This window comes from Mobula birostris, chromosome 3, assembly GCF_030028105.1.
Source record: "Mobula birostris isolate sMobBir1 chromosome 3, sMobBir1.hap1, whole genome shotgun sequence".
In the NCBI taxonomy this organism is placed as follows: domain Eukaryota; kingdom Metazoa; phylum Chordata; class Chondrichthyes; order Myliobatiformes; family Myliobatidae; genus Mobula; species Mobula birostris.
In genome coordinates this window covers 137,173,597-137,198,733 of record NC_092372.1, presented here as the reverse complement: position 1 = coordinate 137,198,733, position 25,137 = coordinate 137,173,597, and the positions used below count along the sequence as shown (strand labels likewise).

The 25,137-nt window shown below is 41.7% G+C and overlaps 1 protein-coding gene across 7 annotated transcripts in view; it reads right to left on the bottom strand.

Moving 5' to 3' along the window:
• The window catches only part of crppa (CDP-L-ribitol pyrophosphorylase A), a 312,877-nt gene that overhangs the window by 276,024 nt on the left and 11,716 nt on the right, over positions 1-25,137 (bottom strand). For all 7 annotated transcript variants that reach the window (XM_072251970.1, XM_072251974.1, XM_072251975.1 and 4 more), the window contains exon 3: positions 1,003-1,152. In XM_072251970.1, the coding sequence (XP_072108071.1) occupies positions 1,003-1,152 (150 nt within the window). The remainder of the gene's footprint in view (positions 1-1,002; positions 1,153-25,137) is intronic.

The following is a 25,137-nucleotide window of genomic DNA, read 5'->3' as shown; positions in this document are numbered from 1 at the left end:
AGGCTAAGGATGAAAGGTGATATATTTGAAAGGGAAACTGAGGGGGCATCTTCTTCACTCAGAAGGTGGTGAGAGTGTGGAACAAGCGGCCAGTGGAAGTGGTGGATGCAGGTATGAATGCTGCATTTAAGAGAAGCTTGGGTAAGTACATTAATGGGAGGGGTATGGAGTTCCATGGTCCATTTGTGAACCAATGGGACCGATCAGAATAACAGTTTGGCACAAACTAGATGGGCCAAAGAGCCTGCTTCTGTGCTGTAGTGCTTTATGACTCGATGACTTATTCATCAATATTCTGCTCACTGATGTCAAGTTTTGACTCTCCTGGACACTTCAAGTTCGGACCCAATTATAACATTGAACTAAGCATGGACTAGAGATATAAATTCCAGGGAAGGGTAGGAGAGACCATTCTTGACACATCAGCACTTGACGAAGCAGGACATCAAAGAGTCCTGCTAAATTGAAGTCAGTGCTTATCAAAGGGAAAAACTAATAGTTGGAGTCATGTTTAGTATTGTAGTAATTATAGTAGTTGGTGTCAATTATTTCAGTCCCTGGAAATGTTGTAGAGAGTGCAATGGCCGAGGATCAACCACCATCAGCTGCTTTATCAGTAACCATTATCCATCATAACAGCAGGAGATGGGACTTTGGATGATGACTACACAAGTTCAACTCCAATCTCCATATATATGCAGCAGAGTGGACAACATACAGGCATGAGCTGATAAATGGTAAATAATATATCACAAAAGTGACAGAACTGCCATCTCCAACAAGATGGTATCTAATCACTCTACTCTTGATATTCAAAGCTATTGCACTTGCCAAGTTCTTCACTATCAATATCCCAGGCACCATCATTAACCAGAAGATCAACTGGATCCGCCACATATCTATATGCTCACATCCCAAAAAGGGAACAAAATACATTTATTCTGTATTGCTTCTCCAAATATTAGAACCATCAGATGACAAGGTGAGATTTAAGAATTCTACCTGCTCATAAGCTTTGTAAATGACATCAAATGTGAAGGCTTGGGGCATTTCGCTAGCCCTGTACTTGGCACGCTCCAGTGAATGGTCAAGGTAGCCTTCTGGGTTGGTTGCAACGACAGTAGAAACAAGAGGTCTGATAGCTCCCGCAGCCTAAAAACAAAAACATAGGAATAGCTTCTAAGAATGTCCATTCAATGAAATAAAAGAATAAATAGGAGACAGAATCATTTATTATTGAGTTTGTAGCTTGAAAGAAACCAGTTATATAATTTCTTACATGTTGAACATATTAGTCTTTGAAACTAATAGTTAAAAGTAGGCATTAATTAATATGGTCTTCCTTACAGGACAAGAACCTTCTTGTGCTCTGATTAAGGGTCTCAGCCCAAAACGTCGACTGTTTATTAATTTCCATTGATGCTACCTAACCCACTAAATTCCTCCAGTATTTTGTGTGTTGCTTTGGATTTTCAGCATAGAGTCGAGAAATGTACAGCACAAAAACAGGCCATTCAGATCTTCTAGTCTATGCTGAGCCATTTGAACTACCTTCTCTGGGACCATACCCGCCATACCCCTACATCCATATACCCAGCCAATCTTCTCGTAAACATTGAAATTGTGCTCACTTGCGCTGGCAGCTTGTTCCACACCCTAAGTGAAGAAGCTTCCCCTCATGTTCTCCTTAATCTGTTCACCTTTCACCCTTAATCTATGACCTCTGGTTGTAGTCCCACCCAAACCTCAGTGGAAAACTCCTACTTGCATTTACCCAATCTGTACCCCTCAATTGTGTATACCTCTATCAAATCTACCTTAATCTTCTACATTCCAAGGAATAAAGTCCTAACCTATCTAATCTTTCCAGATAACTCAGGTCCTCCAGACCCAACAAATTCCTCATGAATTTTCTCAGCACTCTTTCAATCTTTCCTGTAGGTAAGTGACCAAAACTGCACAGAATAGTCCAATTTAGGCCTCACCAATGTCTTATACACCTTCAACATAACATCCCATCTCCTGTACTCAGTACTTTAATTTATGAAGGCCAAAAGTGCCTAAAACTTTCCTTACGACCCAATCAACCTATGATACTACTTTCAATGAATTATGGACCTGTATTCCCAGATCCCTTTGTTCCACCACACTCCTCAGTGCCCTACTATTCACTGTGTAAGACCTACTACTACCAAGGTGCAACACCCCACACTTGTCTGCATTAAATACTATCTTCCATTTTTCAGCCCATTTTTCCAGCTGTTGCAGATCCATCTGCAAGCCATGATAGTCCTCCTCGCTGTCCACTGCATCCCTAATCTTGCTGACATCAGCAAATCTGCTGATCCAGTTTACCATATTATCATCCAGATCATTGATAAAGATAAAAAACAACAACAAACCCAACACTGATCCCTGCAGCATTCCATTACTCACAGGCCTCCAATCAGAGAGGCAAACATCTACTACCACTCTCTGTCTTCTCCCACAAAGCTAATGTGGGATCCAATTTACTATCTCATCTTGAGTGCCAAACAAATGAAACTTCTTGATGAACCTCCCATGCAGGACCTTGTCAGATGCCTTGCTAAAGTCTATGTAGATGACTTTATCAACTTTCCTGACAACTTCTTCAAAAAAGACATAACCTACCACGCACAAACCCCATGTCTATCAAAATACTCAAATCCAATCCTTCTGAATACCTTCCAATAACTTTCCTACTACTAATGTCAGGCTCACTGGCCTATAATTTCATGGTTTATTTTCAAAGCCTTTCTTAAACAGCATAAAGAAGACTGGCTATCCTCCAATCTTCCAGTACTTCACCTGTCGCTAATGATGTTTTAAATATCTCTGCTACAGCCCCAGTCTGCACTTGCCTCCTGTTGGGTCCGAGCGAACACCTTGTCAGGATCTTGGGATTTATCCACCTTAATTTGCTTCAAGACAGCAAACACTTCCTCCTCTGTAATCTGTGTAGACTTCATGAAGTTCATGCCATTTTGCCTCACTTATATAGACTCTGTGTCCATCTCCTGAGTAAATGCAGCTGCAAAAAATGTATCATTTAAGATCTCCCCCATCTCTTTTGGCTCCATGCATGGATTACCATTCTGATCTTCCAGAGGACCAATTTTGTCCTTTGCAATCCTTTTGCTCTTAACATATCTGTAGAACCCCTTAGGATTTTCCTTCACTTTGTCTGCTAAGGCAACCTCATGCCTTCTTTTAGCCCTCCTGATTTCTTTCTTAAAAGTTCTCTTACATTTCTTGTACTCCAAAAGCACCTCATTTATCCCTATCTGCCTATACTTGCTACGCACCTCCTTCTTTTTCTTAACCAGAGCTTCTATATCTCTTGAAAACCAAGGTTCCCTAAACCTGTTATCTTTGTCTTTTATTCTGAACAGCACATACAAGCTTTGTACACTCAAAATTTCACTTTTGAAGGCCTCCCACTTACCAAGTACACCTTTGCCAGAAAACAGCCTGTCGCAATCCACACTTTCCAGATCCTTTCCAATACTATCAACCTTGGCCCTTCTCCAATTTAGAATCTTGACCTGGGGACCAGACCTATCTTTTTCCATATTTACTTTGAATCTAATGGCATTGTGATCACTCGATGCAAAGTGCTCACCGAAAGAAACTTCTGTCACTTGCCCTGTCTCATTGCCTAATAGCAGAACCAGTATCGCACACTCTCTTGTTGGGACTTCTAGGTACTGATTAAGGAAACTTTCCTGCACACATCTGATAAACTCTATCCCATCTAGTCCTTTTACAGTATGGGACTCCCTGTCAATATGTGGAAAGTTAAAATCATCTTCTATAACAACTTTGTTTGTTGCAACAGTCTGCAATCTCTCTAGAAATTTGTTCCTTTAAATCCCTTGGACAGTTGGGTGGTCTGTAATATACCCCCATCAACACGGTCATACCTTTCTCATTACTCAGTTCCACCCATAACGCGTCACTGGACAAGTTCTCCCAGTCTGTCCTGATTGAGCGCTACCGAGGAATTTCCTCTGACTAGTAAAGCCACCCATCCTCCTTTAATCCCTCCTGCTCTGTTACGTCTAAAACAACGGAATCTCGGAATAACGAGCTGCCAGTCCTGTCCCTCCTGCAACCAAGTCTTACTAATTCCATATGTTGATCCGTACTCTAAGCTCAGCTACGAGACTTCTTGCATTAAAATATACACCGCTCAGACATTAGTTGCACCATGCTCAACCTTTTGATTCCTGACTTTGTCATGCATCTTCAGACTTCCTCGTATTTATTAATTAGTAAGTATACAGTTCAGAATTTCCTTGACTATGTGGACAAAAATATTACATCTCATTCCAAAGTGCTTCTATTTAATATATGATTGATGTGATGTGAGTGAAGCTAGAGACGGAAACAGGATACATGTCTGCTATGCAAGTGTTTGCAGGTCATAGTGTCCTACATGGCAAAACTTAACATCATAAACGGTTGTGATCCTTCACTCCCTTGATTAGCTGAATGCCTTTTGTGCATGTTCCTGAGAGGAGACTAAAATCATAACTGCACAGATCCCTGCAGCACATGGCGACCCTGTGATATCTGTCTCAGAGGTCAATGTCAGAACATCTTTCAGGGGTTAACCCTCAAGGTGTCAAGGTGTCAAGCCCCAATGGTGTACCTGGCAGGGCACTGAAAACCTGTACTAACCAACTAGACATCTTCAATCTCTCACTGCTGCACTCGGAGCTTCCCAACTGCTTCAAAAGGGCATCAACCAAACCTTTGCCCAAAAACAGGATGAGCTGCCTCAATGACTATTGCCCAGTGGCACTCAGATCTACTGTGAAGAAGGGCTTTCAGGGATTAGTCACAGCTGGAACTAACTCCTGCTGAAGAAAGGACCTGGACCTGCTGCAATTTGCCGATCGCCATAATCAGTCTGGATGTAATCCCACTGGTTCTCCACTCAGCCATGAACCATGGTGACAGCAGCGAGACCTACGTCAGGCAACTGTTTACTGATTACAATAATGCTCAGCATTCAACACCATCGTACCCTCAGTACTGATCAACAAGCTTCAAGACCTGGGCCTCTGTACCTCTCTCCGCAACTGGATCCTGACTTGTTCATCAGGAGACCACAGACATTGCAGATTGGAAACTGCGTCTCCTCCATGCTGACAATCAACACAGGTGCACCTTAAGGATGCATGCTTAGCCCGCTGCTCTACTCTGTCTCTACCAATGACTATATGGCTAAGCATAACTTATACACTATCTATAAATTCGTGATGACATAACTGTTGTTGGCAGAATCTCAGATGGTGACATGGAGATGCACAGATGTGAGACAGATCAGCTGGCATAGTTGATTCGCAATAACAACCTTACACTCAAGGTCAGTAAGACCAGGGAATTGGTTGCGGAATTCAAGAACAGGAAATTGGGAGAACACGCGCCAGTTCTCATCAAGGGAAAGGGTAAGCAGCTTCAAGCTCCTGAGTGTCAGTATCTCTGAAGAACAATCCTAGACCCAACATATTGACACAATTACGAAGAACGTATGCCAGCGGCTATATTTCTTGAGAAGTTTGAGCATATTTGACATGTCATCAAACACTCAAGCAGTTTTCTACAGATGACCCACGGACAGCATTCTGACTGGTTGCAATACCATCTGGTACGGAAGTGCTAACTCATATTCAGTTCCATCATGGGCACTAGTCTCCCTACCATCAAAGACATATTCAAATGTTGATGCCTCAGAAAGGCAGGATCCATAATTAAGGATGCTCGCTATCCGAAGACATGCCTTCTTCTCATTACTACCATCAGGGAGGAGGTACAAGAGTCTGAATTCAATGCTCCCTCTTCCATCAGATTTTTGATGGTCCGTGAACACTACCTCGCTATTCTGCTGTCTTTTTCCACTACTTATTTATTTTTATATTTCTTATGATAACTTCAGTACTTTTTTGTATTGCACTGTACTGTTGCCAAAAAACAATTTCACAACATATGTCAAGGCTAATTATCTTGACTCTGATGATCGCACCTGATATTTCAAACAGTTCAAAGTGAAAATGTTAGATAAAAAATAGCTGAGTGTATCACACGAAAAGTAGATATAACGAACCTGTACTGATGCTCAGGATGCAAACAATATCATAAATAAAGCAAATGAAACTGTGAACAGTGGTAATAACATTACTGATTGAAGTACTTTTATAATCATTTTAAACTTTTAGTTCACCTTATAATCTATTTTTGTGACACCAATTTCTTCTGTACATGTGATAACATTGTCAACAGTGCAATGTGACTTTGATACAGATGCCAAGAAAAACATTTTAAAATGTTTTTCCAAGATGAAATGTTTTTTTCCCAATGATGAAAATATGCACTCTTTACCCCACCATTGTGATTGCTTCAAAACTTAATTTGTAACACACTGCCCGCACACTTGACCAACTCTCTCTAACCCAACCTGGGATCCACAGACCCCTCGGTGAATGGTAAGGCTCACTGGCATTAAAAAAAGTTGAGAGTCCCTGTAAACCCATTTACGTTAAACAGTAGTGACCTGTGTACACAACTTAGTTCATTAAGGACGACACATTGTAACCTGGCCGGTATGTACAAAACAGACACTTTGTTGGAATTCTGACTTTGAATAGACTGAGTGCAAGTTAAGGTCAGAGATGAAAATAAGACACTCAAGTGCAGGATTACATGAGTAATAAGATGCTCAGCTCAGGGTCAAACAGAAGACCAAGGTCAGAACTTCAAGGCCAGCAAGCAATGGCCCTCCACAGAAGCCAGGAATTCTACACCCCAGTTCCAGAGCTTCCAACATTCTGTCTCCTTGGGTTATATCGGCATTACTCAATAACTTCAGAATCAATAACCACTCAAGTAACAAATGTAAAGGCAAACGAGACTTCAAATTTTGCAATCAATCGGCACTGAAGCATACTTACGTAAAGGTTAAAATGTCAGTTATAGCATTATCCCATTTTAAAACATTTGTGTGACTTACATTAATGAAAAAGACTAATTTAATAAGAAATAATGCACGTCTATTTATCACTGTCATTTTGAGCTTATCCGCTTTGAGGCACACAATGCTTTCATTTAGGACGATTATGTTTGGACAATGCTAATACTCCAAAATTGCTTCCACATGTCATTATCACAAAGATAGGTTTATACAAGTTTTCTTTTTAAAAAGTCACCAAGTCACAAAGTTTCACAGACATTTTTTTGTAAAATAAGCTTCCTGTGAAAACTGCAATACTTCTAGTCCCAACTGAATCCACTACTTTTACAGGTAGAAACGTGTACCTCAGTAACAGACACCTACACCAGAATTTATCTTAAAATTTGTGCCATGAACGGAATGCCAAAGCCACATAAAGGCAAGATTTTCTAAGGCAGACATTCCACTTATTCTTTAACTGGTGTGTGTATGTACTTGTATTCTGGGTGTGCTTTAAACTACAAGGAATATCAAGAAATAATGTTAATAATGACTTGAATGTAAGCATAGCTCATCAAAAAAAAAGTGAATGGCTGCCCAGAAATGGACAAGGAAAGCTGCACAGTGGACAGAGACTAATGCAGTTCTTAATTTCCCCAAAAAATCAAACCTGCGTTAAAGATTCAAAAAAAAAGATTCAAAAAGTAATTCCTGTCCTCATATCTAACTTTGAACCAGAACTTTGTACAAATCAAATAGCTTATTAAAAAGAAGTAGTCACAAAGTTTATGAAATCAAATAGTCATCTATTAGACTTACCCTTAAATCAGTTTTGGCTTCAAGGCACACAAAAGATTTCACTTGGGATGATTCTTTTTGGAGAACTCTTAGTGGAAAGTGGGTGTCTATTAAGTGAGATAGGGATTGGGCTTGTGTCAGATCAGTTCTTTAAGGAAGTAGGATCATCCATCCCATGATTGGGGTTAAACTCAGGAAAACATTCCTTCCCATACATTTCACAATAGAATATATTTGAAAATTGATGACCTTAAATGAAGAATTTGTGGGGCATAAACATATAGTCAAAATCCAGAGAGTACACAACAGGAGAGAAATCTATCTTTGGTCACCAAAGTGCCAAAGATCATCAACCCACAATATGATCTCCTTTACACTGGAGAAGCCAAACAGAGATTTAGTGACACTTTGTGGAACATCAGTGTTCAGTCCATAGGAGTATAAAAGAGTAAATAGAAAAGGCTTGTCAGAAGGGCAGTGTTACGATAATTGTGGGGGATTTTAACATGCGAGTAGATTGGAAAAATCAGGTTGGCACTGGATCTCAAGAGAGAGAATTTGTAGAATGTCTGCGAGATGGCTTTTTAGAACAGCTTGTTGTTGAGCCCACGAGGGGATCGGCTGTACTGGATTGGGTATTGTGTAATGAACCGGAGGTGATTAGAGAGATTGAGGTGAAGGAACCCTTCGGAGGCAGTGATCATAACATGATTGAGTTCAGTGTGAAATTTGAAAAAGAGAAGCCAAAATCTGATGTGTCGGTATTTCAGTGGAGTACAGGAAATTACAGTGGCATGAGAGAGGAACTGGCCAAAGTTGACTGGAAAGGGACACTGGCGGGAAAGACAGCAGAACAGCAATGGCTGGAGTTTATGCGAGAAGTGAGGAAGGTGCAAGACAGGTATATTCCAAAAAAGAAGAAATTTTCGAGTGGAAAAACGAGGCAACCATGGTTGACAAGAGAAGTCAAAACCAAAGTTAAAGCAAAGGAGAGAGCATACAAGGAAGCAAAAATTAGTGGGAAGACAGAGGATTGGGAAGTTTTTAAGACCTTACAAAAGGAAACCCAGAAGGTCATTAAGAGGGAAAAGATTAACTATGAAAGGAAGCTAGCAAATAATATCAAAGAGGAAACTAAAAGCTTTTTCAAGTATATAAAGAGTAAAAGACAGGTGAAAGTAGATATAGGACCAATAGAAAATGATGCTGGAGAAATTGTAATGGGAGATAAGGAGATGGCAGAGGAACTGAACGAGTATTTTGCATCAGTCTTCACAGAGGAAGACATCAGCAGTGTACTGGACACCCAAGGGTGGCAGGGAAGAGAAGTGTGCGCAGTCACAATTACGACAGAGGAAGTACTCAGGAAGCTGAATAGTCTAAAGGTAGATAAATCTCCCGGACCAGATGAAATGCACCCTCGTGTTCTGAAGGAAGTAGCTGAGGCGATTGCGGAGGCATTAGCAATGATCTTTCAAAAGTCGATAGATTCTGGCATGGTTCCGGAGGACTGGAAGATTGCAAATGTCACTCTGCTATTTAAGGAGGGGGTAAGGAAGCAAAAAGGAAATTATAGACCTGTTAGCTTGACATTGGTGGTTGGGAAGTTGTTGGAGTCAATTGTGAAGGATGAGGTTACGGAGTACCTGGAGACATATGACAAGATAGGCAGAACTCAGCATGGATTCCTTAAAGGAAAATCCTGCCTGACAAACCTATTACAATTTTTTGAGGAAATTACAAGTAGGCTAGACAAGGGAGATGCAGTGGATGTTGTATATTTGGATTTTCAGAAGGCCTTTGATAAGGTGCCACACATGAGGCTACTTAACAAGATAAAAGCCCATGGAATTACGGGAGAGTTACATACATGGATAGAGCGTTGGCTGATTGGCAGGAAACAGAGAGTGGGAATAAAGGGATCCTATTCTGGTTGGCTGCTGGTTACCAGTGGTGTTCCACAGAGATCAGTGTTGGGGCCGCTTCTTTTTACATTGTACATCAACGATTTGGATTATGGAATAGATGGCTTTGTGGCTAAGTTTGCTGACGGTACGAAGATAGGTGCAGGGGCCGGTAGTGCTGAAGAAACTGAGAGTTTGCAGAGAGACTTGGATAGATTGGAAGAATGGGCAAAGAAGTGGCAAATGAAATACAGTGTTGGAAAGTGTATAGTTATGCACTTTGGCAGAAGAAATAAACGGGCAGACTATTATTTAAATGGGGAGAGAATTCAAAGTTCTGAGATGCAACAGGACTTGGGAATCCTCCTACAGGATACCCTTAAGGTTAACCTCCAGGTTGAGTCGGTGGTGAGGGCGGCGAATGCAATGTTGGCATTCATTTCTAGAGGAATACAGTATAGGCAGGGATGTGATGTTGAGGCTCTATAAGGCGCTGGTGAGACCTCACTTGGAGTACTGTGGGCAGTTTTGGTCTCCTTATTTAAGAAAGGATGTGCTGACGTTGGAGAGACTTCATAAAAGATTCACTAGAATGATTCCGGGAATGAGAGGGTTAACATGAGGAACGTTTGTCCACTCTTGGACTGTATTCCTTGGAGTTTAGAAGAATGAGGGGAGACCTCATAGAAATATTTTGAATGTTGAAAGGCATGGACAGAGTGGATGTGGCAAAGTTGTTTCCCATGATGGGGGAGTCTAGTACGAGAGGGTATGACTTAAGGATTGAAGGGCGCCCATTCAGAACAGAAATGCGAAGAAATTTTTTTTAGCCAGAGGGTGGTGAATCTATGGAATTTGTTGCCACGGGCAGCAGTGGAGACCAATTCATTGGGTGTATTTAAGGCAGAGATTGATAGGTATCTGAGTAACCAGGGCATCAAAGGTTATGGTGAGAAGGCAGGGGAGTGGGACTAAATGGGAGAATGGATCAGCTCATGATAAAATGGCGGAGCAGACTCAATGGGCCGAATGGCCGACTTCTGCTCCTTTGTCTTATGGTCTTATGGAGTAATCTAGGATTCCCATTGTCTGTCACTTTATTTCCCCAATCCACTCCCACTCTAACTTACCGATCTGCGACCTCTTGCCCTGTCACTATGAGGCCCAACACAAGCTTGAAGGACATTACCTCATATTCGATTGAATCCTACAACTTCACGCAACTTGATTTCTCTGCTTGTATAGTCATCAGTCACACTAACTCAGCTAGTTTGGGTTTTTTGCTCTAGGAGTGGATGATGTGCCCAGCCTGACTCTCCAGACATATCCTATATCTTCCCCCTCTATATAACACCTAAATTCTTTAGTCTGTGTTCTCACACTTTACCTGTGCTCATGCACTCATTGACTAGATAACCTTGTTTACATCTTATGCCTATGGTCACCCCAGTTTTACTCTATCAGAAATAATCCCCTCCTTACAGTTTTGCAAGTTTAATTTGTCTCCTTCCCAGCTCTGACCAACGGATTTCCACCTGAAATGTTAATTGTTTCTCTTCTCACTGGTGCAATCTGACCTGCTGAGTATTTCCAATATCCTACACTTCTGTGTCACAACATCCGTTTCTGAGGAGCGGATGAAGTTAATCATTGCTTAAGAAGAGGATGGGTTTTGAGGGGAGTGTGATTGTTTACACAATCTCCCAGCACATCTCTAATCTCTGCAACTTCCCCAGCGGGTCAACTGACTACCTGAATTTTTGAAATACTTTGCAAAGAGCTGTGAAAGTAACAGTCTCAGCTTGTACTTTTTTGGGATTTTTCTAGGGCTTTACTGCAGAAATTTGCAGTACCTTTTAATCAGCAAGACTGAGATGTAGCAGCCAAGTTGCTTTGTTTGGCAGGCTGTAGTAAAACCATCTGTTTGATTACCCAATGACTTACTTACTGCCTGTTACACCACCAGTGATTTTCAGGCAGCAATAAAGGTCCTTCATTTCTGGTGCTGTTCAGGGCTTCATTCATGGTGTCAGGAGCTTCCTCTCAGTTTTCTCTAGTCAGTCATGCAAGTCTCAGGTGGAGACTCAGGAATACCATCGCACTCAGATGTAGAAGGATTCTTCAGTGCTGTTTCCACAATAATTTTGTCTTACCCATCAGGGTTATTAGCTCTAAGCTGAACCTCTGAAACTGGAGGTCCAGTGGAACACTCTCCGTCTCGCCTCTGCCCTTTGACCTGTCTGGCATGGGTTATCCTACGAACAGCGAAAGCACAAGACCCTGACTCCAGCCAGCACAGCTCTCTGGGTCATTGAGGCATGCAAGCCTCCAAACTACAACAAGGAGGTCGGTGACCAGTGGTGTGCCTCAAGGATCTATTCTGGGACCCTGCCTCTTCGTGATTTTTATAAATGACCTGGATGAGGAAGTGAAGGGATGGATTAGTAAATTTGCTGATGATACAAAGGTTGGCGGTGTTGTGGATAGTGTGGAGGGCTGTCAGAGGTTACAGCGGGACACCGATAGGACGCAAAACTGGGCTGAGAAGTGGCAGATGGAGTTCAACCCAGCTAAGTGTGAGGTGGTTCATTTTAGTAGGTCAAATATGATGGCAGAATATAGCATTAATGGTAAGACTCTTGGCAGCGTGAAGGATCAGAGGGATCTTGGGGTCCGAGTTCATAGGACACTCAAAGCTGCTGCGCAGGTTGACTCTGTAGTTATGAAGACCTACGGTGCATTGGCCTTCATCAATCGTGGGATTGAGTTTAAGAGCCGAGAGGTAATGTTGCAGCTATATAGAACCCTGGTCAGACCCCATTTGGATTAATGTGCTCAGTTCTGGTCACCTCACTACAGGAAAGGTGTGGAAACTGCAGAAAGGGTGCAGAGGAGATTTACAAGGCTGTTGCCTGGATTGGGGACCAAACCTTACAAGAATAGGTTGAGAGAACTTGGCCTTTACTCCTTGGAGCAACAGAGGATGAGAGGTGACCTGATAGAGGTGTATAAGATGATGACAGGCATTGATCGTGTGGATAGTCAAAGGCTTTTCCCAGGGCTAAAACGGCTATCATGAGAGGGTACGATTTTAAGGTGCTTGGAAGTAGGTACAGAGGAGATGTCAGGGGTAAGATGGTTTGTTTTTTTTTTTAAGCAGAGTGTGGTGAGTGCATGGAATAGGCTGTCAGCGCTGGTGGTGGAAGTGGATACGATAGGGTCTTTTAAAAGACTCCTGGATAGGTACATGAAGCTTAGAAAAACAGAGGGCTATGGGTAACCCTAGGTAATTTCTAAAGTAAGTACATGTTCGGCACAGCATTGTGGGCCAAAGGGCCTGTATTGTGCTGTAGTTTTTCTACGTTGTTGTCCTCTTGGAGGCTCCCAAAGAAGCAAGAGACAATAAACTACACTCAAGATATCCAAATCACACAGGGTTTCAAGAATCCCAAAAAGTCCCATTCTATTAGTGTTCAAGTGGTCTGCAATCATGCCTCAAGATAGCACTTCTAAATGTGGGGTAACCGTCATAATTTATTCACTACTTTCTTCACAGCTGCTGGTACCTTCACAGTATACCTGTTCCCAAAGCAATGGAGAGTGAAAATGCAGTCCATTGTTATATGTCCTGTTTGATCAATATGCCTAAGTTAACTGCTGTCCAACAAGTTAGCAAAGCCCCACTTTATAAATCTGTCTTCACTTGCAGTTAATAAGTTACATCATGAAAATATCATTGTGTTCAAGACTGAGTGTGGCCTCCATGAGGTAGAACACAGAACAATATAGAATAGAAAAGAGAGCACAGGGAAAGGCCCATCAGCCCAAAATTGCTGTGCCTACAAAGATGCCAACTTAAAATAATCCCATCTGCTTACATATAGACTATACCTCTCCACCCTCTGTCTGTTCTTGCTCCTGTCTAAATGCATATTAATCTTTGCTATTTTGTCTGCTTCCATCATCTTGCTTGGCAATGTGGTCCAGCCACCTAACAAGATCGATGTAAAAGACTTGCTTCATACATCTCTTTAAATTTTTCCTCTCTCACCTTAAAGCTATACATTTCCACCTCAGGAAAATGATTGACTATCTACCCCACCAATGACCCTCATTATTTTATATACTTCTATCATACAGCCTCTCTGACCCTCCACAAGTTTGTCCAATCTCTCCTTAAAGCGACTACTCTCCAATCCAGGAAACATCCTGGAGAACTTCCTTTGCACCCTCTCAAGAGTCTTCTTGTAATGTGACAGCCAGGGTTACATACGATACTCCAAATGTTGCAAGCAGAACAATTTGAGTCTCAATGCGGATAAGACCAAAGAGGTGATTGTAGACTTTTGGAAGGTGCAGGCTGACCACTCCTCACAACAGATAAATGGCTCCTCCATGGACAGAGTTAGGAGTACCAAGTTTCTGAGAGTGCACATAATGAGCAAATAGTGTCAAAACGCACATCATTATTTGTTAATTTATTTATTCTAATATTACTTATGTGTTTTGTGTGTGAGTTATACGTACTGAGTTGTGTATGCCACTGTCCTTTTCACCACTCTATTTACTTGTGTTTCCACTTTCAGGAAGTTATGGACGTACTCCAAGCTCCCTGTGCTTATCAATGCTCCTAAGAGTGCTCACATTTATTGCATCTTTTCCCCTTATATCTGACTTCTCAGAGTGCAATAGCTCACACTTGTTCTGTCTGAACTCCATCTGCCATTTCTGTCCATATTTCCTATAGATATCCATATCCTGCTGTACCTTTTGACAACCACCCTCACTATACAAAACACAATTTTCGTGTCACCTGGAAACTAACTAATTTGCCTACCTATATTTTCATTTGAATCATTTATAAATAGCACAAACATAGATCCCAGCAGTGATCACGTGCAGTACCACTAGTCACAAGCCTCGATTAAGAGTAACACCTCTCTACCACAACCCTCCCCTCTGTTGTCCGTAGCCATGCCAATTTTGTATCCAGCCAATCATGTTACCATGGATCCCATCTACTTTAATTTCTGGATCAGCCTACGATGAGGGAGCTTGCAGAATGCTTTATTGAAGTCCATGTAGACAACTTCCATTGCCCTATCCTTAATCACTTTCTCTATCTCCTCAGAACAAACTTCAATTAGTTGAAAGACATGACCTGCCCTGTACACCCTATCCGTAAAAACCTTCTCCATTAATTACTATTAACTGTGGATCTTTGCTATGGTACATATTTCCTGTCCATGGTAACCATTCTAATAGGTATGAAATTTCTAAAGTTAATAATCAATGCATTCACTATATCCACAACTACTCTTTCAAAATCGTAGATGTAATCTTCAGGGCGAGGGTATTTATTCGCCTTCAAACTCATTAATTTATTCAATACCAGCTTATTTTACTGATGCTAATTTCTTTAAACTCCTTCTGTATTCTCAACCTGCAGCCCTTTCTATTGCTGCGAGGTTTTCTGTTCCTTCATCCATAAAAACACAACACAAAATATCTGTTTAATGTTTCTTTCCAGTGTAACTTCTCTGTGAGTTTGTAATACACCTACATTAATCTTTTGTAAAACTTTTCATTTTCATAGAAGCTTTCACAACTTGTTTTTTAAGTTTCTCACCAGATTATTTTTGAATTCTTTATCAATACGATGGTCCTCCCTTGATGAATTCTAAACTTTTCCCATTCTCACTCTTCCATCTTTATTTTTAGCAGCATTATTAACCTTAATTTTTGGCCTAATACAATCTTCAAACCTTTCTTGATTGCCACAACTTGAGCATTCATTTGTTATCATTTTGCCTCAGATATACATTGAAAAAATTATTATACAGCATGATAAGAAGTCCTTCAGCCCAGTACCTCCATGCTGACCAAAATATCTTCCCAAGCATCTTACGCATATCTCTTCAACTCTTTCCTATGCTGCCCAAATGCCTCTTGAATGTTGTAATTATAACTGCCTCTACCACTTCTTCTGGTGGCTTGCTCTATATCCCACCACCATCAGTGTAAAAACTACTTGCACATATTAATTCTTTAAATGTTAGTGATTAACTGTTTAATGTCATTCCTTTAATGCAGTTTCCCTGATCTACCAAAGCCATTTCATGCTTCATGCTTTTGTGTTATGTTTATTCAGATCTTGACCTCGATTTTAAGCCAAACTAAATCACATTTAACCTTCATCCTTCACTGTTTGATCATCCTTTGGTGATGAAACATATCAACTCCTGTCTGAGGAGTGACATGGATCCGCTCTGATTTGCCGACCATCACAACCCGTCAACGGCAGATGCTAGTTCTTTGGCTCTTCACTCAACCAAGCAACATCTGGACAGCGAAGACGCATACATCATGATGCTCTTCATTGACTATAGCTATGCATACAACACTACTATCCTCTCAAAACTAATCAATAAGTTCCAAGATCTCAGCCTCAATACCTTCTTGTGCAACTGGATCGTCGATTTCCTCACTTGCAGAACCCAGTCAGTTCAGATTGACAACAACATCTCCTCCTCAATCCCCATCAGCATAGGTGCACCGTAAGGCTGCGTGCTTCACCACCTGTTCTACTCATTTTATACTTATGACTGCGAAGCTAAGTACAGCTCCAATGCTATATTTAAATTTGCTGATGACACCACTGGCCAAATTGAAGGTGGTGATGAATCAGTATGTTGGAGGGAGATTGAAAATCTGGCTGAATGGTGCCACAACAACGACCTCTCACTCAATGTCAGAAAATCAAAAACCTGATTATTGACTTCAGGAGGAGGAAATCGGAGGTCCATGAGCTGGTTCTTGTCAGGGGATTAGAGGTGGAGCGGGTTAACAACTTTAAATTCCTCGGCATTACAATTTCAGAGGGTCTGTTCTAGATCTAGCCAATTTAAAGGTAACAGAGAAGCGCCCCTACTTTCTTAGAAGTTCGCAAAGATTTGGCACGTCATTCAATACTTTGACAAACTTCTATAGATGCACAATGGAGAGTATACTGACTGGTTGTATCATGGCCTGGTATGGAAACACCAATGCCCAGGAATGGAAAAGCCTACAAAAAGTAATGGATACAAACCAGTCTATCACGAGTAAAGCCGTCTCACCATTGAGCACATCTACAAGGAGCTCTGTTGTAGGAAAACAGCTTCCTTCATCAAGGACCACCACCATCCAGTCCCTGCTCTCCTCTTGCTGCTGCCATCAGGAAGGAGGTACAGGAGCCTTAGGTACCAAGTTTAGGTACCAAGTTCAGGTACCAGGTTCAGGAATAATAGTTTCATCTCAACCATCAGGCTCTTGAACCAGAGAGGATAGCTTCACTCACCCCAACACTGAAATGGTTCCACACCCTATGGAATCACTTTCAAGAACTCTATAACACCTGTTCTTCACTTATAGTTTATTTATTTATTATTTCATTTTTTCTTTTTTATATTTACAGTTTGTTGTCTTTTACACATTAATTGTGCAGTTTTTCACCGATTCTATTGTGCTTCTTTACTGTGGATGTCTGCAAGAACGCATGTCTCAGTAGGATATTGTGAAATATATGTACTTTGATAATAAATTTACTTTGAACTTTAAAAATTCCAGCATATCACGATCAACATTCTCTCAAGATCTATTACCAACTAGATAAGTAATTGACCATTTTCTATTACACAATTATTTGTTCCCTCATTAGCTCTTCAACATACTGATCTAGAATAAAAATGTTATATGCAATCTATGGATGTGATTTACCCAGTTTGTAATGCAGAATAAAGACACCATAGTAATGACATTTGTTAATTATTCTGTTTCTGAACTCCGTTTTTACGTTATGCCCACATGAACCTTCTTGTGCAACTGAATCCTACTTTCTGCTCCTTTCCTATCTGTTAATTGCATCCAAACATGCTGTTCCTTGGTTTCTCCAAGCTAACTTCTCAACTGCCTTTATTCCATTCTTTAAAATCAAATCTACTCCACAAGACTATCCAACTGCCTTTCCTCTACTAGAAGTTAAGAATCCTGAAATAATTACTTTCCCTGTCCTGGTCACTTTGCAACCACACCACAGCAATGGTCATTAAATCATATGCATTAATTTCTATTTGAGCCATTGATTCACCTATCTTGTTATAAATGTGACATATATTCAGGTATCCAGCACATCATTCTCCACAACTTCTGCCATCTCCAATAGAATTCTAACACTTCTATCCTTCCTTGCCTTTAATCTCCACCATTCCCCCCCCCCCCACCTGCTTTCCAAGTAACTCTCTAGTTTGCTCGTCCCAGGTGCTCCCAGTGCAGACTCCTCTACATCAATAAAACCCAACACACAGATTGAGGATCTGTTTCATCAAATAGCTTAGTTCTGTCCGCCATAAAATTCAGGATCTCCCAGTGACCTCCTCTACTACTACACTGAGGCCAAACTGAGGTTGGAAGACCAGCACCTCTTATTCCATCCAGGGGTTCTCCAACCTAATGGCATGAACATTTATTTCTCTACCTTACAATAATTTCTCACCCTCACCCCCACCCCTTCTTCTCTCTTTTTCCATTTCCCACCTTAGTTACACTCTCATCCATTCCCTTCTCCTTCCCAACTCTTATGATCTGCCCACCACCTCCCCCTGAATCCTCACCTACCTCCCTTTATTCCATAGTCCACTGTCCTCTCTTATTAGGTTCCTTCAGCTCTATCTCTTCCACCTTTTACCTCTTAACTTCTTATATTATCCTCTCTCTCCCTGACCAACCTAACTTCCCTCTCACCTGGTCTCACCTATCACCTGCCAGCTTCCTATCCTTCCCCTACCCCACCTTCATATTCCGGCCCTTACTTTCCAGTCCTGGTGAAGGGTCTCAGCCCAAAATATTGACTATTTATTCACCTCCATAGATGCTGCCTGACCCATAGAAAAGTATTGCACATCTTTAGGCAAAGTGGGTATGCTCAAAGAAAAGGAGATAGAAGTAAATGTGATGTCTAACCACATTGCGAAGTGAAGTTAGAGTAAACAATGAAAGTGCAATTATTTTTAATTCTGTGTTATTAATCTGAAGTAAAGCATGGGAGATTTGGGGATGAAACAAAATACTGGAAGAAGAGGGACAAGTTCAGTCTAAGGGGACAAAGTGGATAATTATGAAGCCTCTATAACTAAGGCATACCTAAATGTCATTATAAATCATTTTAAAAAGAAGTTCATGAGATGGCAGGTTTGACAGTGATGGTGTGGGAACAAAGTAAGATAGTCATTGGGAAAGAACATGGCTAAAACTGTGAGAATAAAATCAGTTAACCGTCACTTCAAGAACAAACATATGACCCAGAAAAGAAGTGCAGTAGTTGTAAGTAATAATTCAAAGTTTCCTATTGTCATAGCATTAAAAGCCATGAACATAAAGCATAGATGATTTAAGTGGACTATGAACTGATAAAATTTATACCAAACTTAAAAGCCTGGCACTTGCTCAAATTAACTGCAGTGCATTCTCATTCTTTAATTATGTAGAGTAAGCTAGTAGTTATGGCAGTAGACTATAACCCCCAAGGCCTGTGGGTTCATATCTGCAAAACTGGATTCGTAGCCCATTTGGGATCAATTATTTGGTACTAAGTGCATAGTCAGATGAGAGTGACACTGAGAGGTAGGGCACAAAGAAATCTATTGCAGGTCAAACATGGTCAAGAAAGCCTTTTGTTAATCATATCAACCCACCACCGCAATTCACTCAACAGACAAATGAGTATCCTGCCGTATTGAACTCAGAAGGAGCTCTGACATAGACAAAAGCATAAAACACCAAAGAAAATGTTTAATTATAAAATCATAAATGGGCTAGTAGAATCTGGCGGGCAAAGAATAAAGAAGAAATGAGAGACACATTTTTGGAAAGGTAACTGCCAAAAGCCTGTATGAGGAAAATGTTAGATTTTTATCCTTTTGACAACAGAAACTATGGCAGGAAATGAAAAAGGCCTGTCATTCTTACCTTGATTGTGAGTAAGACCTGAAATCAAAGGCAGTAAGTAATGAGGTGTTACAACAAGGTGATACTTGACAAAAGTGAACTGCTTTTTTTGAAGAAAAAATATAACATGCATATATCAGGAGAATGCAGTGCTTGATAAATGCATAAGTTTTCAAAAATACCTTCATATTAGTTTTCTGTATGTGACACAAATTATTTGGGCACTGGGCATCAAAAAAAATGTGGTCACCTGAACAAACAAAGGTGAAGGAACAAGCATAAACATAGTAATAATGCCAGATGTTAATGTAGATGCTAACTATTAACTCTTGAATGTATTTTATTAGTTACAGGTTGAAAATCTACATTTATGCTCATACTAATCCTAAGCATGAGCAACAAAACACAATCTGAAAGTTCTTGTAGTTATTGTAGTTCTATTAATCCTCCTGCTTTTTTGTTATTTCAACTCATGTTTCAAAATGGAAAATGAAACTAAAAGATGTGTTGGTATACACTACCAACAAAACATTAAAAATATTGCTTTGTATCATGATAAAAGTTTTGAGACCATAGAACAGGGGTCCCCAACCTTTTTTGCACAACCGGTTTAATAATTGACAATAGTGGATGAACTCAGTAGGTCGGGCAGCATCAGTTAGAAACGATGAGTCGACATTTTGGGCTAGAACCCTTCGTCAGGACTGAAGAATGAAAGAAGGGGAAGGATTTGAAGAATGCTTGTAGCTTCAGTTGAAAGACCAGTAATTTGAAAGACAAAGGGGAGGGGGAGGGGAAGCATTGATGTCATAGCCATGAAAACAATGGGTGGTAGAAGAAGGAGGCGGAACCATGATGGAGGTGATAGGCAGTTGGGGGAGGGGGTAGAGTGAAATAGGGATAGAGGAAGGGAGGGGGAGGGAATTACCGGAAGTTGGAGAATTCTATGTTCATGCCAAGGGGTTGGAGACTACCTAGACGGTATATGAGGTGTTGCTCCTCCAACCTGAGTTTAGCCTCATCATGGCAGTAGAGGAGGCCATGTATGGACATATCTGAATGGGAATGGGAAGCAGATTTGAAGTGGGTGGCTACCGGGAGATCCTGTCTGTTGCGGCGGACGGAGTGGAGGTGCTCGACGAAGTGGTCCCCCAATCTGCGTCGGGTTTCACCGATGTAGAGGAGGCTGCACCGGGAGCACCGGATGCAATAGATGACCCTAACAGACTCACAACAGATGTGTTGTCTCACCTGGAAGGACTGTTTGGGGCCCTGAATGGTTGCAAGAGCTGAGGTGTGGGGACAGGTGTGGCACTTACGCTTACAGGGATAAGTGCCGGGTGGGAGATCAGTGGGGATGGACGCGCAGATAAGGGAGTTGCGGAGGAACCGATCCCTGCGGAAAGCGGAGAGGGGTGGAGAGGGAAAGATGTGCTTAGTGGTGGGGTCCTGTTGAAGGTGGCGGAAGTTGCGGAGGATAATGTGCTGGACCCGGAGGCTGATGGGGTGGTAGGTGAGGACAAGGGGAACTCTGTCCCTGTTGTGGTTGCGGGAGGATGGGGTGAGGGCCAAAGTGGGGGAGATGGAGGAGATGCAGGTGAGGGCATCGTTGATGACGGTAGAAGGGAAACCACGATCCTTAAAGGAAGAGGACATTTGAGATGTCCTGGAACGGAAAGCCTCATCCTCGGAGCAGATGCGGCGGAGACGGAGGAACTAGGAAAGGTGTGGCCTCCTCTACATCGGTGAAACCCGACTCAGCTGAGCTCATCAATTTCATCGGCTTTACTTCAAACTTCCACCCAGCCCTCAAATTCACTTGGTCTATCTCGGACACTCCTCTTCCCTTTCTCAATGTCTCGGTCTCCATCTCTGGAGACAGACTGTCCACTGACATCTCCTACAAGCCCACTGACTCTCATAACTACCTCGACTATACCTCTTCCCACCCCACCACATGCAAAAATGCCATTCCCTATTCCCAGTTCCACCATATATTTTTTTCCACCATATATTTTTTTCCATATAAGTTAATGGTAATTGCTTCCTTGCTTTACGCCATTTCGGCACGAAAGGTTTCATAGGAATGCTCTACCTTAGCGGGAGAAATACAGGACAAGGGCGGTCCCATATAGGACAAACCAATTTAGCCCAATATACGGGATGTCCCGGCAAATATAGGACAGTGGCAACCCTATGTTCAAGTTCAACAGTGTGTGACACAGGGAATGAGGAAAGGTGCAGCTGACTCATATTGTTTCCTTGCGGCCCGGTAGCACATGCTTTGCGGCCCAGTACCAGTCCGGGGCCCGGTGGTTGGGGACGGCTGCCATAGGAGATGCAATTCTGAGACAATAGGAAGTGCAACAAGATTAGACTACTATAATTTAAGCAAAACTTGTGCTTCTGAGAAAAACATGTAATAAAATCATTGATCACTCAGTGCATTTTGTTGTTTAGAAAGATATCAAACTTGATCTTTCCTGGAGTCTGTGTGTTGTTCCTTCAAATATCCAGTATTCTGAATGCTACAAATTCTCCCACAATGTTTTAAGGCTGTGCATACAGGGACTTATTCAAGAGAAATGTTTCCTCACATCTTCTTTCAATCTTCTAGCAATTATCTGACTTTTTCATAACTACTAAAAGTTTTTTCTTGCCTGTTGCATCAAACACATTTTCTCTAATCTATTTCACTTTTTATACTTCCTCACTGTTATCACTAATCACTCTGATATTCATTCTTGACCACTGGCTTCTATTTACAAAATTATAGGTAATGAAGTCATTAGTTTGACCATGTAATATATGCAATATTACAGCAAGACCAAAGTTTCCTCCACTACCCTTAAACTTCAATCCCTTAATCTCACACCCACCTGCTTGGCCTTCCCATTTTTTTAAAAATCTAGTGACAGTAGAAGCCTTCTCATCACAAAGAACTACAATTCCCACAGTTCTTTCTAATGAGCAAACTAACAAGAAATCACACCTATCATGTCTATATTCTACTCATTCTCATTTTCCTTCTGACATCAATGGCCACCATTTCAGGCCATCAAGTCTTTACTGGTTCACTCAAATGTTCACCGTAAAGTTCAGTATATCTCAGCTCTCACATTTTGCCTGAGGGAAGTTTTTACACTCAGTTGTCCACTTTATTAGGTACACCTGTGTACCTACTTATTAATGCAAATATCTAATCAGCCAATCACAGGGCAGCAACTAACTGCATAAAAGCATGCTGACATGGTCAACAAATTCAGTTGTTCTTCAGACCAAACATCAAAATGGGGAAGAAATGTGATGGAAGAACTCTGACCGCAGAATGATTGTTGGCACCAGATGCTAACATTTGAATACCTCAGAAACTGCTGATCTTCTGGGATTTTCACCTACAACAGTCTCTAGCATTTGTGAAGAATGGTGCATAAAAGAAAAATTATCCAGTGAGCGGCAGTTCTGTCGGTGAAAATGCCTTGTTAATGAGGGAAGTCAGAGAAGAATGGCTGCACTGGTTCATACTGACAGGAGCTCACTAGAAATATAGAAAACCTACAGCACAATACGGGCCCGTCCGCCCACAATGCCGTGCAGAACATGTGCTTATTTTAGAAGTTACCTAGGGTTACCCAAAGCCCTCTATTTTTCTAAGCTCCATGTGCCTATTCAGGAGTCTCTTAAAACACTCTATCATATCCACCTCCACCACCGTTGCTGGTGGCCTATTCCACACACTCACCATTCTCTGAGTAAAAGAACTTACCCCTGACATCTCCTCTGTACCATATACACCTCTATCAGGTCAGCTCTCATCCTCTGTCACTCCAAAGAGAAAAGGCCAAGTTCACAAAACCTATTCTCATAAGGCATGCTCCCCAATCCAGGCAACATCCTTGTAAATCTTCTCTGCACCCTTTCTATAGTTTCCACATCCTTCCTGTAGTGAGGTGACCAGAACTGAGCACAGTACTCCAAGTGGGGTCTGACCAGAGACCTATAAAGCTGTAACATTATCTCCCGGCTCTTAAACTCAATATCACAGTTGATGAAGGCCAGTGCACGATATGCCTTCTTAATCACATAGTCAACCTGCGCAACCTATGGACTCAGACCCCAAGATCCCTGTAATATATCACCATCAACTGTATGAGGAACATCTGGCAGCTCTTGGGCTGTATTCCCTGGAGTTCAGGAGAATGAGGGGGGAATCTCATAGAAACATTCCAAATGTTAAAAGGCCTGAACAGATTATTTTCGATGGTAGGGGATTCTAGGACAAGAGAGCATGACTTAAGGATTGAAGGACATCCTTTTAGAACTGAGATGCAAGGAAATTACTTTAGTCAGAGGGTGGTAAATTTGTGGAATTTGTTGCCATGTGGCTGCAGAGGCCAAGTCATTGGGTGTATTTAAGGCAGAGTTAGACAGGTTCTTGATTAGCCAGGGTATCAAAGGGTATGGGATGAAAGCAGGGGGGTGGGGATGACTGGATGAAGTGGATCAGCCCATGATTGAATGGTGGAGCAGACTCGATGGGCCGAATGGCCTACTTCTGCTCCTAAATTTTATGGTCTAACCGACTGTTACACCACCATCAAGAACACTTCCATGCCATGCCATGCCATCCCAGGCCCAAACGTTGGGAAGTCCAAACACCAGGTTGTACTTTTGCTCCCGATGTATAGGCAGAGACTGAAACCACAGCACCAGTGCTGAAGATAAAGAAGATATGTTCAAGGGAGGTGAAGGAGTGCTTACAGGACTGCTTTACCACAGTGGACTAGAGAATATACAGAGATTCATCTTCAAAACGAATGAAAATGCCACAGTTGTCACCGACTTCATCCAGACGTGTGGCTTTGAGAACATACCTAAACCAAAAGCTGTGAATGAACCAGGGGATTCCTTAACGTCTCAGATGGCTGTGATGCTTCCAGATGAGCTCAACACTTTTAATGCACACTTTGAAAGGGAGAATAAAACTACACCTGTGTGAATCTCTACAGCATCTGGTGACACTTTGATCTCTGTCTTGGAAGCCGACATCAAAACATCTTTCAAGAGGGTGAACCCTCACAAGGTGTCAGGCCCTAATGGTGTACCTGGAAGGGCTCTGAAAACCTGTGTCAACCAACTGGAGAAAGTGTTCAAGAACATCTTCAATCCCTCACTGCTGCAGTCAGAGATTCCCACCTGCTTCAAAAGGGCGACAATCACACCAGTGCTCAAGAAGAGCAGGGCGAGCTGTCTCAACAATTATCGCTCAGTGGTAATCACATCTACCGTGATGAAATATTTTCAGAGTTTGCTCATGGCTGGAATCAACTCCTGCCTAAGCAGGGACCTGAAGCTGCTGCAATTTGCCTAATGTCACAATAGATCTACAGCAGATGCAATCTCACTGACTTTCCACTTGGCCTTGGATCATTTGGACAAAAGTAATACCTACATCAGGCCGCTGTTCATTGATTA